The 14426-nt window shown below is 41.3% G+C and overlaps 2 protein-coding genes and 1 long non-coding RNA gene across 4 annotated transcripts; 1 reads left to right on the top strand and 2 right to left on the bottom strand.

The window, feature by feature from the left end:
- Nucleotides 1–2458: 2458 nt before the first annotated feature.
- LOC117936084 lies at nt 2459–5542 on the bottom strand. The gene is made up of 2 exons (XR_004654878.1): nt 5069–5542; nt 2459–2857 (listed from the first exon to the last, which is right to left on the bottom strand). It is a non-coding gene; the product is annotated as an uncharacterized LOC117936084 (long non-coding RNA).
- Nucleotides 5543–5671: 129 nt separating this feature from the next.
- Nucleotides 5672–10225, bottom strand: LOC117936279 (protein ELYS-like). The gene is made up of 17 exons (XM_034859155.1): nt 9973–10225; nt 9548–9706; nt 9365–9454; nt 9111–9278; nt 8885–9043; nt 8713–8794; nt 8418–8607; nt 8145–8288; nt 7591–7781; nt 7362–7497; nt 7221–7278; nt 7010–7139; nt 6750–6912; nt 6289–6640; nt 6098–6203; nt 5885–5998; nt 5672–5796 (listed from the first exon to the last, which is right to left on the bottom strand). Exons 2-17 carry the CDS (start codon nt 9636–9638, stop codon nt 5775–5777), a joined length of 2196 nt encoding a protein of 731 aa, XP_034715046.1. The 5' UTR covers nt 9639–9706; nt 9973–10225; the 3' UTR covers nt 5672–5774.
- Nucleotides 10226–10945: 720 nt separating this feature from the next.
- LOC117936061 (photoreceptor outer segment membrane glycoprotein 2-like) lies at nt 10946–14358 on the top strand. 2 transcript variants are annotated; one of them, XM_034858841.1, is made up of 4 exons: nt 10946–11095; nt 11297–12112; nt 12286–12532; nt 13394–14358. In XM_034858841.1, the coding sequence occupies exons 2-4, from the start codon at nt 11532–11534 to the stop codon at nt 13664–13666; spliced, it is 1101 nt and encodes a 366-aa protein (XP_034714732.1). In that variant the 5' UTR covers nt 10946–11095; nt 11297–11531; the 3' UTR covers nt 13667–14358. The 2 variants fall into 2 exon arrangements, with proteins under 2 accessions (XP_034714732.1, XP_034714733.1); XM_034858842.1 differs by having other exon boundaries at nt 10961–11095; nt 11317–12112.
- The last annotated feature ends 68 nt before the right edge of the window (nt 14359–14426 follow it).

The raw sequence follows: 14426 nt of genomic DNA, 5'->3' as shown, positions 1-14426 counted from the left end.
TAGCAAATAGCATAGACATCCCCAATATTCACCAAGTAGCCTATAAAATGATGATGCTGGGGAGAGTGCACGCTTCTAGCTGTCTCTCAAACTCTCCATCTGGTTTAGCCACAACGTAGTAGCCTGTCATAAAAAATTGCATAAAAAAGTAATAATATAGTATGTCATTAAAATAGTATAATGTAAACAGTCATAAAAATGTCATTGTACAGTCTGTCATGAAAAGTCATAAGTCTTTAAAAAGTAATAGTTTAGCATTGTTAGAAAAACTAAATGACATGTGTTCTTTGATTTGATGAGGAGGAAGAGACAGGCTAGAGTTAGAGTTAGAGAATTGTCAGGTTTAGTCCAGGTAAAGGGGTTTTATCATGGTGGTCAAGTATGCTGGGCTAATCATTTCCTGTTCTTAGTCAAGTCAGGGGTGGCTCCCATAAGGCAGGAGCAACAGATATCTTTCCAGTGGGGACATTGACTGCTCTCATGCATGCTAAATGATAGATATGACCTGATCAATTCTTTAGAGACAGAGGGAGAGAAGGGGAAAGTGAGAGACAGGAGGGCCGTCTTGATCTACTTTTCACAGAGACAAATAATGAGAATTAAACCGCTTGAAATGGAGTCTACACCATTGAATTAAATTATATCTTCCTAACCCGACTGCAGCATACATTAACAAGTTTGTCATAAAAAAGTCTTAAAAAGGCATAGTATAGTATTACATTTAAATGTCAGTGTAGTATGTCATGAAAAATAATAAAAAAGTAATAATTTATTTTGTCATAAAGTACTCATGAAAAAGTCCTTCTGTTGTATGTTGTAAATCAACATAATAGTATAGTAGGTCCTATGTCATAACAATGCCATAATAAAGTAATGTTATAGTATATCATAAAGGATCATAACAAAGTCATAGTATTCTTATGGAAGACTCGTTACTGAAGAAGCAACTATTCTGACATGTTCATTCAGTGGCTTTAATGCAATCATGCCCTTGTTTACACACACAAACACACACGCACGCGCACACACACGCACACACACACACACACACACACACACACAAATTAGAGTTATGGTTTGTTTAAACATGGTGACAGAACTTAAGGTGGGGCAGGTAGCTGTCACAGCCATCTGACACACTTCACTGAGCCCATCTGGTGTGATAGCCAAGGTGTCTTTCAACCTTCCTTGGCCACCCACCCCCTCAAAGTGCTGCATGAAAAGCCTGCTGCTCACAGTGCCCTCCAGTGTGCAAGTCACCTGCATGTTCAGACAATCATTGCCTAGATGTGAAGTCTACAGACGCTGCAAAACGTTGGGATGAAAAGACCTTTAGCTAATTCTCTGTAGAGGCTGGCGATGAGTTATTTTGTGTCCAAAAATATTAATCTTATGGCAGTTTCCTGGGAAATATCCACTGCAACACAAAGACAAGGATTTATACGAGAGCGTTCCAGATACCAGACGGCTATTTGTATCCATCATACAAACTGTAGCATTTTGCATCCTCTCTCTTGCACATGATTTATGCGTCATTTTGCTGTACCAAAGCACTCTGATTTCCATGATGTTATCAGCTCTCAGATTAGCTTGAGTGTGTGTGTGTGTGTGTGTGTGTGTGTGTGTGTGTGTGTGTGTGTGTTTGTGTGTGTGTTTGTGTGTGTGTGTTTGTGTGTGTGTGGTTTGCTTTTTACAATCACCATTGCTCTGGCAGATCTTTATTCTCGGGTGCATGATAAATTGTACAGATTAGTGGTTTTCTGTAATAAATTACTATGCAGTTCAGATCTTTCTGTTTATATATTATCACTTGAGTATTGTACTGCTTATAAAACAGCTAATTCTAATTTTTCTAACAGAAATATTACATTTCAGAACAGCAAAAAATGACTTTAAATGTGTAGGGATTCATAACTATGCTGCCAAGCTCATGTTGTTTTTTCGTTAGAATTCATCTGGTATCAGAGGTGCTGCCACACCTGCAAGGTCACAGGTAAAGGCCTAACAACTCCATAAGTCATTCCTCCTTATACAAACAGGAGATTGCATGCACAGCCACACACAGATAGAACTCCAAAACCACACTTTTAAATAATACAGCATGTGTGGGCCCGTGATCTGGGCAACCGGGGGAGACCCAGAGCAGAAGTGTGTCAAGCTGAAATATGTGTTAAGTTATTCACCCCCCACAACAAGCCACCGAGGGAGGGTGGGAGGGAGAGTGGAGAATGCTAACCCAAATGCAGTCCCTTGGCTTTGTGCAAATATGGGGAGCAATGGGCAGCAGAAAGCATTGGGAGGTCATCCATTTTTCATGAGTGACAATGGCAGCAAAGCAAACATCCTTTGAGTGAAGAATCTAAAGTGCAGAATCATTTTCAAGGACACCTTCACTGCATTTCAAATGTAGTGTCTTAATAAAAATGCAAAACATAAGCCAAAGAATACCTCTTTTTAATAGAGTTTTAATTAGCAAATATTTGTAAATGTAGCATATGTGTTTTAATAATTCCTGAGTAACTCATTGAGTGTTTCTGACACATGATATTACAGTGGAAGAAAAAGGGCGTGGCACCACTTCAGACTCAATGATTGATTGGTGTGAGTTAATTCTTACAGTTATAATCTATGTTAAAAATGTATATCTGAATTAAAGGAAAGATGCATCATTTTAAAAGACGTAGAGGCTACATTTCATTCAGTGCAGTTCTCGTGTGCTGTCCTGTGTCATAGATGTGCTAAATCTTCATGCTCTCTTCACTCGTTTTCCTTTCCTTGATAGTGTTCTCACACTTCTTATGGCACCTTGTGAATCCTTCCCCAAACTACTCCAACCTGCGAGCTCCTCTTTGTCTCCCTGTAACAAAAAACAACAGCAAAAACAGACCCAATTACAGCCTCATATCCTGGCCAGTGATGTGGAAGGCCTGGTGAAATATCCTGTACCCATTAATCTTTCCCCAGGGGGTGCAGGAGACTGGGAGCACTGATTAAATGCTCCTAATAGAGGCCATTCGTCTCCCCTTGTTTCAACATGCAACATCACCCAACACTACTACTCCCCGCCTCTCTCTGTGCAAATATTGGTATTTTCATAAAGACAGCGAGGTCGATAATATTTCATTTTGTGATATCTTTTTAAGCGGACAGGAACTCTTTGCTAGCTTCTGTGATTTGATCGATGACTTTGTTTTCCCCATGATGAATATCTCATTTTCAACTGTGCCACAATAATTGTCATAAACAGTTGTGCATGAGGTAATATGGGACGAGATCAAAATGCATAGTTTACACTAATAACCATGTTTAATATCCTGATTTTAGCCATTGATCAGTAAGAGTTTGTCTTAAACCAATTTTCACACATTAGTCATTGATATCTATCCGTCTGCCCATTAAGAAAATCCTACACTGCATAATTTCTGGCCTGGTTAAATGATTAAATAACATTTCTTTCAAAACAACCCCCTAGAAACACACACTCACACTGAGACTTCAAGTTCATCGATGTAATGCATTCACTACAAACATGCACCGTACAACCAAAATAGATTGGCATGTACAGTATAGGCTAATTAGACCCAAAGAACAATCATCATAACTTAACATAGCCAAATTACAATTCATCTGCCAACCTCCATATGGTCCCCAATTCTGAACAAAATAATTAGGTGACTGCATCCCAATAAAACAATTATCCAATGATGAAACCTCAGTAAAACAATTACTTGGTCATGTCCGTAGAATAACATTACAGCACTTAGCAGTGTAATGGTCAGGTCCACGCACAACAGTAAAATTATGCAGTATAAATAGATGACTAGTACATCCGCAACAGATATTGTATTTTTGACAATTAAATAATAGCTTCATTCTGTGGTATGTCATGCACATTTGACTTTCTACTTCGAGATACAATACAATTAATTCATATCCTCTGAAATACTGCCTTCATATTTAGAAAATGACATCATTGTAGGCGGAGATCTTAGAAGCAATGGTGTTTATGCTGGAGGACAGGAGAAAGAAGGATGAAGGGTAGTAAAGAGGGCACCTGCTGGGCTGTGATGAAGCAACATCTCCAGGGACCAGAAATGAGATCATCCAAACCAGAGGTGCTGTCAAGCTTTTTAACTGGAACAATAGTGACCCCTATTGGCTAGACTGCTTTTTATCTCCTTGTGATGAACACCCACAGCTTCAATAGACAGAAGGTGTCATTAGATGTACCTGTTTGCAATCTCTGCTGTCCCCTTTTTCCTTTGAAGTGAAGTTCATAAATTCATAGGAATATGGTTGGCCTAGTGCAAGAGAAGGCGTCTTTTCATCTGTGAATAAACAGAAACAAAACTGTAAATTAGAAAGTGTTAACATTGTCTGATTTCTAATAAATCCATTGCTGGATACACACAACAGACCATTTTTTTCCGGTAAACTGCCGATCTGACACTATTCTTTTAATCTCTCTCATGTCTTTAACCCTCATCCCAGTGACAAGGTTGGGGCATCAGTACGGGCCAATAGGCCGTAGATCCCTGAGGCCCATTGGTGATCAGCACAACCCAGCAGATGGAGAGAGGTCTGCTCGCAGTGAAAAACAGTACACCCCCAATAGAAAGGATGAAGGAGGGAGTGAGGGAGAAAGGGTTGTTTTATGGATGAATGACTGCTGCAGCAAGGTTAAGGGAACCAATCTCTGACACTTCACTTCCTCTCCAGTCTCCCTCTCCTAGCAGCCAAGACTCCGTGCCTTTGCTACATGTACCTCTGTCCTGCACCCTGCAGTGAACATCAGCCCCTCTTACATATAATTATGCCTGGCCAGAACACAAACACAAATTATATATCCGACATGCAATGACGTGAATGGGTTTTTAAATTAACATATTGCTAATGACCATTTGCAATGTTTTGGGAGCTCTAAATGTCAATAAGGCAACTGGTAGCACACAAGTCGTTATATCTACAGACCAGTTAGCACCATGTGGTTGCATATGTTTGTATTTGGGTTTTTATGTGTATGTAGTTTATTTTCTTTGAAATATAAAAAACATCCAAACTTCTTCACCTGATGGGATAGCTGCTCCTGGCTCTGTGGCAGATAGAAGGCCAGTGGAAGCTCTACAGGTTTCCAGGTCTTGTTTCCACCAGCTGCCCATTTTGCAATGATCGAGCCAGGCTGAGGTGCTCTGGACACAGGGTTCATCTGTTTTTAATTGGGCTTTGGGGGAGCTCTCGTTGGTGATGTCAGAAGGAGCAGAGGTGGTTGTTGTGTTAGAGGTTAGGCTGGGGGTCTGAGGGATACCAGAGATCTGAAGCTGTGTGAGGGGAAAAGAGCTACACAGGGGGGTGAGAAGGGCAATGTCCTGCTGAGAGGTCCATTATCCTCTGGCAGAAGGCTCTGAGGAAGGTCAGCCAGCATGTTCTGAGTGGTTTCAGACAGGTCACAGGAGAGGTCTTGATTGAAGCATCCCACTGCTTCCTCTTGTTGCTGATCCTCATACGTTTTCTGGGCACATACGTTGTAAGGCATTACACATGAAGAGACATTTACAAATATATATATACATATATATGTGTGTGTGTGTGTGTGTGTGTGTGTGTGTGTGTGTGTGTACTGTCAAAGAGAGATGTTGCCCACCTGGTGACGGGCTGCTTCACTGACACTGAAAATCTGTGAAGGGATGCCATTTGATTGTTCTTCGTGGCTGAGTGGTAATGCAGAGCTCCACAAATCTGTAACATCTGGGGGACCATGAAGGATTTCTTCTCCTTTACAGCAAGATATTTTCTCTGCTGATAAAAGTTGATGCAGTGATGTTAACATTAAGTAAACCACAGTATAGCGTGATATATACTTATCTCTTCAGCTGGATGCACCTACACACCGTAGTCAGGTGAGATGAAGCTGTGACACTCCACCTGGGGCTCACATAGGGAGGGCACTGGTTGGCTGACCTCATTACTGTAGAACTGAGGGGGAAGAAACAACCTGCAGCTGGACCATAGGAAAACAATATATATTGTAGTTTTAATTTATTTACTCCCCAGTGTTAGGTGCACCATAATTATAGTGTGTGATAAGATGACCTCTGACCTGTTGTTGTTTACAGGAAGGGTTTCATCCATGGAAATTCTTGTAGCAGCATCACTGAAAAGATCCTCGTTTGATAAAACATCTGTCTGAACACCCTCTTCCCCCTCTAGGAAAGATTTGAAGTTTCTCTTTATATTATAACTGTCTCTTAATGTGAACTGTGTGAAAATAAAATTGAACACACAGCTTACCCTCTGAAGAAAGCACCAGCTCTACCAAAACGTCGTTGTTCAAGTTGCCCAGAAAAAAGTGGTCTGTGCCGCCATCTAGTGTCATTGTCCTCTCAAGGCAATCTGGGAAGGCGTCACCGGCAACTGATGAAGGGGTTCTACTCTCTTCTTCTTCTTCTTCTTCTTCTTCTTCCCTGCTTTGGTTCTCTCCATCACTGAGAAAAGATGAGATCCTCTGCAGAGTCAAGGTGCTTTTGTACACATAAGGACGGTCCCGTCTCAACAGAGGCAAGGACGAGGCTGAGGTGAAGCAGGAGACAGACTCAGAACTCAGATCCTCAGAAGAAGAAATGTGCTTTGGTGACTCAGGTTGCTGCTGGGACAAGGACAGATGTAAAGGGCAATCATTATTTCTAAGAAAAATTATTCATGTTGTTTTGGTCATTTTTTGTAGGGACACTGACAACACGTGCATTACGGACAGGCTGTTCCTCTTCTAGTTCATCTGTATGTGCTGTTTGTTTAGTTTCTTCTACCATGTCCATTGGGGAGGGGCTGGGCGTGAGGTGACGGAGAGCCTGCGTTGACAGAAACATCTCTCTGCTTTTCGATTTTCTCTCTGTGTGCTCCAGCCACACCACCTCACTTAAATAAAGAACAGAAAAATGATCTGCTGAGTTCTCTGGGGTACTGAACATATTTTCAACCTCTGCTGTCCACATGCCATCTACAAATACAGTACCTTATCTTGGGATGTGGCTTTCTTACTTCCATCACAGCCTCTCTGACTAGTTGGACCAATTCCTCCGGGGACACTGTGTTGATTCTCTGGGCCTGATACAGTTTGGCAGACAGCGGGCAGGGTGGTCTTTCTGCAAATAATCATGAATTATTCATTTGAATGTAGTTTATTCTATTCAGACACCACTAAAAATTCATTTAATCTGCCTTACCTTTGTTCATCAGTGGCAGCTGTGACACTGTAGTTCCATTTACAGTGCTCCCGTCACCCTGATAAAAAAATTGGGCTAGAAATTAAATTCAAGGCTGAATATGTTGCATAGATTTTGTTGTATTACAAGATATTCACCTACATTGCATTCCGCAGGGATGCACGTCAAAGTCTTTGCACATAGACCAAGTCTATTACAAGCCTGGAGGAGGTACATGACCATGTTGTCACTTTCTGTGTGGCATTTCTTCAGCAGAGCCCAGGCTTCAGAAACATAACTGGAGACCAAAGACACTGTCAACAACACACAGTAAGACAATAAGTGATGATTCAACATGTGACTGGCGAGCCATTAATGTACCAGAAGGTACCTGTTTAGAAGTAGCACATCTGCACAGAGCTTAGCATCTTCAGCGTTCTCTATTGAAGGTCTGGTCCAGTGGAGGTACCTTAACGCCAACTGAGGCTGCTTCCTCATTAACAGACAGTGGATGATGCAACGATGCTGCCAGGAGAGACAAGGAGCCGCAGCCCTGGGGCTCAGCAATAACTCCACTGAGGCCTGGTTGAGATTTAAAATTACATGAAGCAGCATTCTTAGTTTTTTTTGACTGACATTTAATATGTCAATTTTACCTCTCCTACTTGTTGTGTTTAAGAAATAACCTGGCACATTTCTTATCATCCATGAAAGAATCTTTCTGTTATTACATTAATCCTAAGCACTACTCAAGTGGCCCATTAGTGTCACCTGCAGTCCATTATGGCTGCTGAAACCGACTAATGTAATCAACAGGATGGTTAAGTGGCCCCTGAATTGCAGTCACATCACAGTCAGCATGCACATGCTCATTTTAATGACTTAAATAGAATCAGCCACTCCCCTAATGTCCATTTTTTTTAATTTTGCTTCTTGGTTATGTACCTTGATGTGTCCATGATCAAGCATCCAAAAGGCCCTGATTTGTTGGGAAAAGCTGGAAGGAATGGTGAAAGCGTGGCAGAAAGATTTAAGGAGGTCGTCCTTGCACTGCAGGGTGTTTGCCAAATCCAGAACAAAGTACATGAACTGTGATACATTAAAGTTAAGAACTAATAACCGGAATAAAATACACAGTATTTATCAATAAAGCAGAACAGAGCACAATGGAAGAAAAAAAGGACAAAGAATTTGTTGATGCTGTATTTGGATGGATACGAGTGCTTGGATTGACATGTTGTCGATACGAGGCACCAGCACAAGCATCAGCAAGGCCTGTAGATTAGGAGGAGGATAGCAGTGGTCTGTGCAGTCTTCAGAAGTCCAAATGCACCCATGTTGTCTGTTCAGCTGAGTCACCATACCCTGTATCACAGACCTAAATCTTTCCATTTCTCCTTTCTCCCATCTGATCAAACATGATAAAATAGAAAAGCAGAGAGAAAATAAAGAGAGAACCTTATAAGCCCAATGGTTTCGGAATTCCTCTATCAAGTCAAATCATTCGAGTTACCTAGGAATCTTGAGACAAGCGTTCCAATGGCTGTGATCCATTTCCTTCCACATCTGAGAGATGCGTTTCACCTCGTGAGCCTCTGACAGCAACAACAGAGAACAGAAAAAAACCTTTAGAGGCGTTTTAACACTTCATCACCTTGATATAATGTGTGTGATCATATCTGCACCAGGTTTCTTGGGTAAAAGTCCCATGATGCCCCACCACTGAACCAGCCGTCCCAGAAAGATGTGTTGCTTTAGGGCCCTGTGCTCTCGGTTCCAGCAGCCACGTCTGACGTCTGAAGAGCAGAATGTGTCCCTGCAGACCACACATGGGACGCCTAAACCTAAATAAAAATAAATGAATAATAATTCTAGCTAATTCTAATAGACATGTCAGACAGTTAGGATTACAATCGCAGTTGCAGATATCAAGCTGTTCCAGCTGTATGCGTTCTGAAATGGGTACCATGGGCCACTGGGCCAGGGTAAGCAAGTTCCTCAGTCTCTGGAGCAGCATGTGCACCCTGGTGAAAGCACTGTGGTCTAGAAACATCCACAGGCCCTGGCAGCTGCTCAAACCTGTGGGAAGCAATTTACAAAAAAGATCCTCAGTGTGTACTTTTTCCAGACATTTAAACCAGATTTATAAAGGAACAAGTTCTTACATAGTGTTAACAACTCATTTTTAGCAAACTCTGATGTCCTTTGGACCCAGCAGCTGAACGTCAGCAGGATTTCCTCCACATCAGCTTTACCTGCATCAGGGTATTATTGGAGATGACATGTTAATGTTTTTTTAGTGGATAAAGTTTCAGAATTCTAGTTTCAAGGTAGTCACCCTATTATACCTTTAGCTGAAAGCTTCTGCAGCCAGCGGATAATGGCTCTTATGTTGTTGTCGGCTAACGCCTTGGACCACTGAGCCTGTGTATCCAGCATGATGCCCTCAGACCCCGGGGTCCATACCGTGAAAAGGGAGCTCACATGGTGGGATCAATAGAGCATTACTGAGGAAAAAATTTAAATTTCATTGCAGCAATAAAAAAAGTAATTTTATGAAAACATTGTATGTACTGTATACTAAAGTGTTTTAACCATAATGTAATGTGCTAAGGGTATCTCAATGAACAACTTACACTCTCTTAGACATGTTTCCATTATTAGATCAATAGGTTGTGCAAGAACAGATTAAAGTGTGAACGTGTTAGTAATTATTTTGATAGGCCTCCATACAATACATTGTAAATATATTTGTTGGATTTTCAATACTTACTTGGAGATGTGGTTCGGTTTTCCCAATAGCTTCGTTAGGCTTCTCTCTTGGTCTGCACAGAGGTGAGTGCTGTGTGTGTTCTGTCTGCCTTTTAGATTAGCTGACTGTCCCTGTGGCTACTATACTGTTCTCTTCTTGCACAAGCTACTTTGGTACCTGTTAATCCACTAATCTCACTCTCAGTTAACGTTTCATTGGCTGATTTGCAGTCTGGCTGTGAGTTTGTGTGTGTGTGTGTGTGTGTGTGTGTGTGTGTGTGTGTTTGTGCGTGCGTATGTAGGTCTATGTGTGTTGAAATTAAAGTTGCAAACAGAATAGCTTAGATCAGCCGGATGGATGATAGCAGGTGGTAAAAATGAACTTCTTAAATGGCAGAGGGAGGAAAAAGTGCTCTGCTCTCCACAGCTTGGATCTTTCATGTATTTTGGCCACACCCCAGTCAGTGATGTCACAACCAGTTTTCTTTTCACAATTTTCTAAAGCTACACCTGCTATGACATCACTCATTGTGGACAAAAACACTACATGCCTGGAGAGTTGCAATGATAGGTTGATCAGTCAAATTGAATGGACATTTGACATTTTTAACCTTTTTTTGGACATTCATAGGCAAAACAATTAAACAAGAAACGTATTGGCAGATTCATTAATAATGAAAATAGCTGCAGCCCTACTGGAAGGTGTCCACCAGTAGAGAGAAGTTCAGCAGCAGTTTAGTCTTTCTATATTTATGTCAGTAAGTATTTAGTTACCTTAGTTGACTCTTTATGACCTTTATTTACTTTCGTGTATTATATGTGCAGTTTGATGTCTCTTTTTTACCACTACACAAATGAAAACCCACAATGGCCATCATCCATTACTCTCACAGAGCAGGGACAGTCAGATATGCATAGGTGGCAGAAGGTGGGTCCAAATCCCTCTTGGGCCCAGGGCTGATTAATGATTAAAACGGATTAGGAGGAGGGTCAGGATTTGGTTACTAGTCTCGCTGTGATGCTGCCTTTATACTATCTGTGCCGCTACAACCACTCGCTTTTCTCAGGACTAAATATGAGAATGTCAGCATGGAAACAGAGTAGAACAATGTCAGATATTCAATGTGAATGCTGACCCAAATAAGGTAGGTACAGTGGATTTCTTGGAGTCTGTTTCATTATGTCAGTTATTTCTTAAATTTTATTTTTAGGAGCTTTGTCCATAAAGACATGTCAGGACAACTGGATTTAAAAGGAAAAGTATTTTTTAAATCAAATTACATCTTGTTGAACTTCTCTCAGTTTGTTTACACATGATCACGTGTCATTGTATTTTGTCTTAACAGTGTTTTCCATGCATCTACAGTACAACCATAATGCAGTGTCCACAAGAATTCTATCATGACTACCAGGCTAAGCTGCTTATGAGAGGACCTTCAGAGACCTGTACAACCAATCCCCCTCCCCTTGATCCCCCACACTGTCTGGAGGATAACCTGTTCCTCTCCTCTGCTCTACCTGTGTCCCACCCTTAATCCCCCCTTAGACTTAAAAGAAAATTCAGAGAGCTAGAGATACACGATGGCGGTCTTGAGATTGAGGTTCACCAAGACCAAGAGAGACAAGCTGGCTCAGGTGCTGTGGATTCTGAACTGGATCTCAGTGGTGACAGGGGTCCTCCTGTTCAGCCTGGGGCTCTTCCTTAAGGTGGAGATCAACAAGCGAGGAGAGCTAATGGCTGAGAGGGACATCCAGTATGTGCCCAACATGCTAATCGCTGTGGGCCTAATTGCCTGTGCCATAAACTTCCTGGGTGGGAAGATCTGCTATGACTGCGTGGACACCACCAAGTTCTTGCGCTGGAAACTGATCATGCTGCCCTACATAATATGTACCTTCTTCTTCACCTTCTGTGTGCTGGTGGGGGCTCTCATGTGTTACAGCATGCGTGGGGAGCTAGAGGAGTCTCTGAATCTGGGGCTGGCAGAGGCCATCAGGTTCTACAAGGACACAGACACACCAGGACGATGCTTCCTGAAGCGAACTGTGGACATGCTGCATATAGAGTTCCAATGCTGTGGGAACAATGGATATAAAGACTGGTTTCAAATCCAGTGGATCAGCAACCGTTACCTGGATTTGTCCAAAAAAGAGGTGGCGGAGTAAGTGCAAGAGAGTATATTCAAACTAAAGATGAACAAAACCGGACCATGTAAAAGTTACTTATACATGCATTCCCAAACAAAGACACACTAAAGTCAAATCTTTCACAAACTGCTGCATAAAAAGCATTAAGTCAGATCCTGAGTTTCTCCTTATTTTTCCTTCTTTCTAGCCGATTAAGAAGTAATGTGGAGGGGAAGTACCTGATGGACGGAGTGCCCTTCAGCTGCTGCAACATCAACTCCCCTCGGCCCTGCATCCAGCAGCAGATCACCAACAACTCCGCTCACTTCAACTATGAGCACCAGACGGAAGAGCTGAACCTGTGGATGAAAGGGTGTCGCCAGGCGCTGCTGGAGTACTACACCCACATCATGCAGTCCATTGGCCTCACAGTTCTCATCACCTGGCTGTTTGAGGTGATGAGAGAAAGGGTTACAACAACATAATGTCTTAATGGGGAAGTTAAAACTCTTCTTTGACACACCAAAGTTTGTTTCAGGTCTTGTTTTTTTTTGTGCACAATATATGTCAAAAACTTTATACAGCTTGTGTGGCCCCACTATACATTTAAATAGATAATTTGCCAAGTGATGCAACTTGAGGCAATGTTGACGTTTGTAGCCCTCGTGATTGTGTTAAAGCTAGGTTTATGCTCAATGCTAGCATAACACACCTGAATCTCCTTCCTAACTGTTTCTAGTTCAGTTGCATTGTGGGTAATGTAGGCGCCATGGGTTTGACAAGGAAGAAGAGTGCTTGGAACAAAAAAAAAAGACATCTCTGGTTGTGCTGCATCGTTTTTGGTCTTTGTAAGTTGTTATGGGTGTACAATGCTAAATCAGTGCAGTATTCTTTAATAGACAGGGTTTTCCAAAAAGAACTGCATTTGTGCAAGTGTGTTGCAGTAAACTCTTAATCTTAATACTGAGACATGAGACATCATCCTTTCAGATAAATTAAATCACTTAACAGCTAAGATAAAAAGGTTGGCTGGTTTTTTTCCTCATATTTAAAAAATACATAGCAATAGCACTAACACTGTGATTCCACATTTACTTTACACACTTGCAGTACCAATCCTTGAGCAAATCTTTACTGTCATATCATCTCTGGTTTGTCCATGCAGCACCTGAAGTGGACTCTACTATTGTCCTCTACTCAGTTTAAATTACTGTACGTCAGATACTAAATTACCACATACCAAACAATACATAAAAAACTAGTTATTTGACCCATTGTAATATGGCTCTCACTAATATCTGTGTGTCTTGTTTTAGCTGTCGGTGTTGACAGGGGTTCGTTACCTCCAGACCTCCCTGGAAAATTTGCTGAGACAAGGCGACCTCAACTCTGAGTCTGATGGCTGGCTGCTGGAAAACAGCTTTATGGAAACTGCCCGCACCAACCTGAACATCATCAAGAGCCTAGGCAAAAGCAACCAGATAGACACAGCCAACAATGGAGATCCCAACATTAATGTTCCCTCAACCTCCAAAGCACACTATGGGCCGGACAATGTGCCACCAAAGGAAATACCTGAAGCCAGTTGACCTTTCTCATGCCTCAGTAAGGGCCTTTTCCTCTTTACTTAAAAAGAGTTGTTACATTACATTTATTGGTTGTTATCCATAAGAGTCAAGAATTACAACTAAGAAATACCTATACAGAGGTGTTTGTGTGTGGAAACTAAAATATATTGTTGTTGACTTTTTGCAACTATTGATGATTTATTATTGTATCACACATTTTTTGTACATCTGTCTTCTGTTTTCTGATATTTCATTGCCTGTGTATCGTGGTTTTGCAACGTGTGTAAAAAACCTTTTTGGACAGCTGTCAGTTGCAACACTGGAATCAAAATGAACGTGAAATATATAATTGTTTGATGAAGACAAATTAGTGATGTGGGTTGTTGAAGTTGAAGACCACATTTTTTGTCTGATTTTACTTCAAAGTATGATAGAAAATGCAGTCCATTTTTTTTTATTGCCATAGCAAGAATATAAGAGATATATATATTACATTTCTATAAATGTAGGTGCAGGGAGCTTTGACTTGAAATGTAGTTCTGGGTGATGAAATCAATAGAAACATTTTTGGATCCTTGCTGTGCATTTTACCAGACCTTAGCAAACAAAATTGTACCAATGTAATAGAGTACACATCACATCAGCCATTTTTAACAGTAAAGCCATCACTACACTGACTCTTATGTGCCTCAGCAATGCCACCATGGTCTTATGAAAAAACTCATTTTTACCGTGATGAGAAACCAAAAGCTTGACAAGCACGTTCTGAGCTGCAGATGGT

This window comes from Etheostoma cragini, chromosome 20 (genome assembly GCF_013103735.1).
Source record: "Etheostoma cragini isolate CJK2018 chromosome 20, CSU_Ecrag_1.0, whole genome shotgun sequence".
Taxonomy (NCBI): Eukaryota; Metazoa; Chordata; class Actinopteri; order Perciformes; family Percidae; genus Etheostoma; species Etheostoma cragini.
This window is presented reverse-complemented; position numbering and strand designations above follow the sequence as displayed.

Coding starts and splice junctions, on each gene's coding strand:
- LOC117936279 (XM_034859155.1), bottom strand. CDS start 9,638: ATGCTGGATACACAGGCTCAGTGGTCCAAGGCGTTAGCCGACAACAAC. Junction 8,795..8,884: donor ACTTTTACCCAAGAAACCTG/GTGCAGATATGA, acceptor TGTTGCTGTCAG/AGGCTCACGAGGTGAAACGC. Junction 6,913..7,009: donor AAGCCACATCCCAAGATAAG/GTACTGTATTTG, acceptor TCTTTATTTAAG/TGAGGTGGTGTGGCTGGAGC.
- LOC117936061 (XM_034858841.1), top strand. CDS start 11,532: ATGGCGGTCTTGAGATTGAGGTTCACCAAGACCAAGAGAGACAAGCTG. Junction 12,113..12,285: donor TCCAAAAAAGAGGTGGCGGA/GTAAGTGCAAGA, acceptor CCTTCTTTCTAG/CCGATTAAGAAGTAATGTGG. Junction 12,533..13,393: donor TCATCACCTGGCTGTTTGAG/GTGATGAGAGAA, acceptor GTCTTGTTTTAG/CTGTCGGTGTTGACAGGGGT.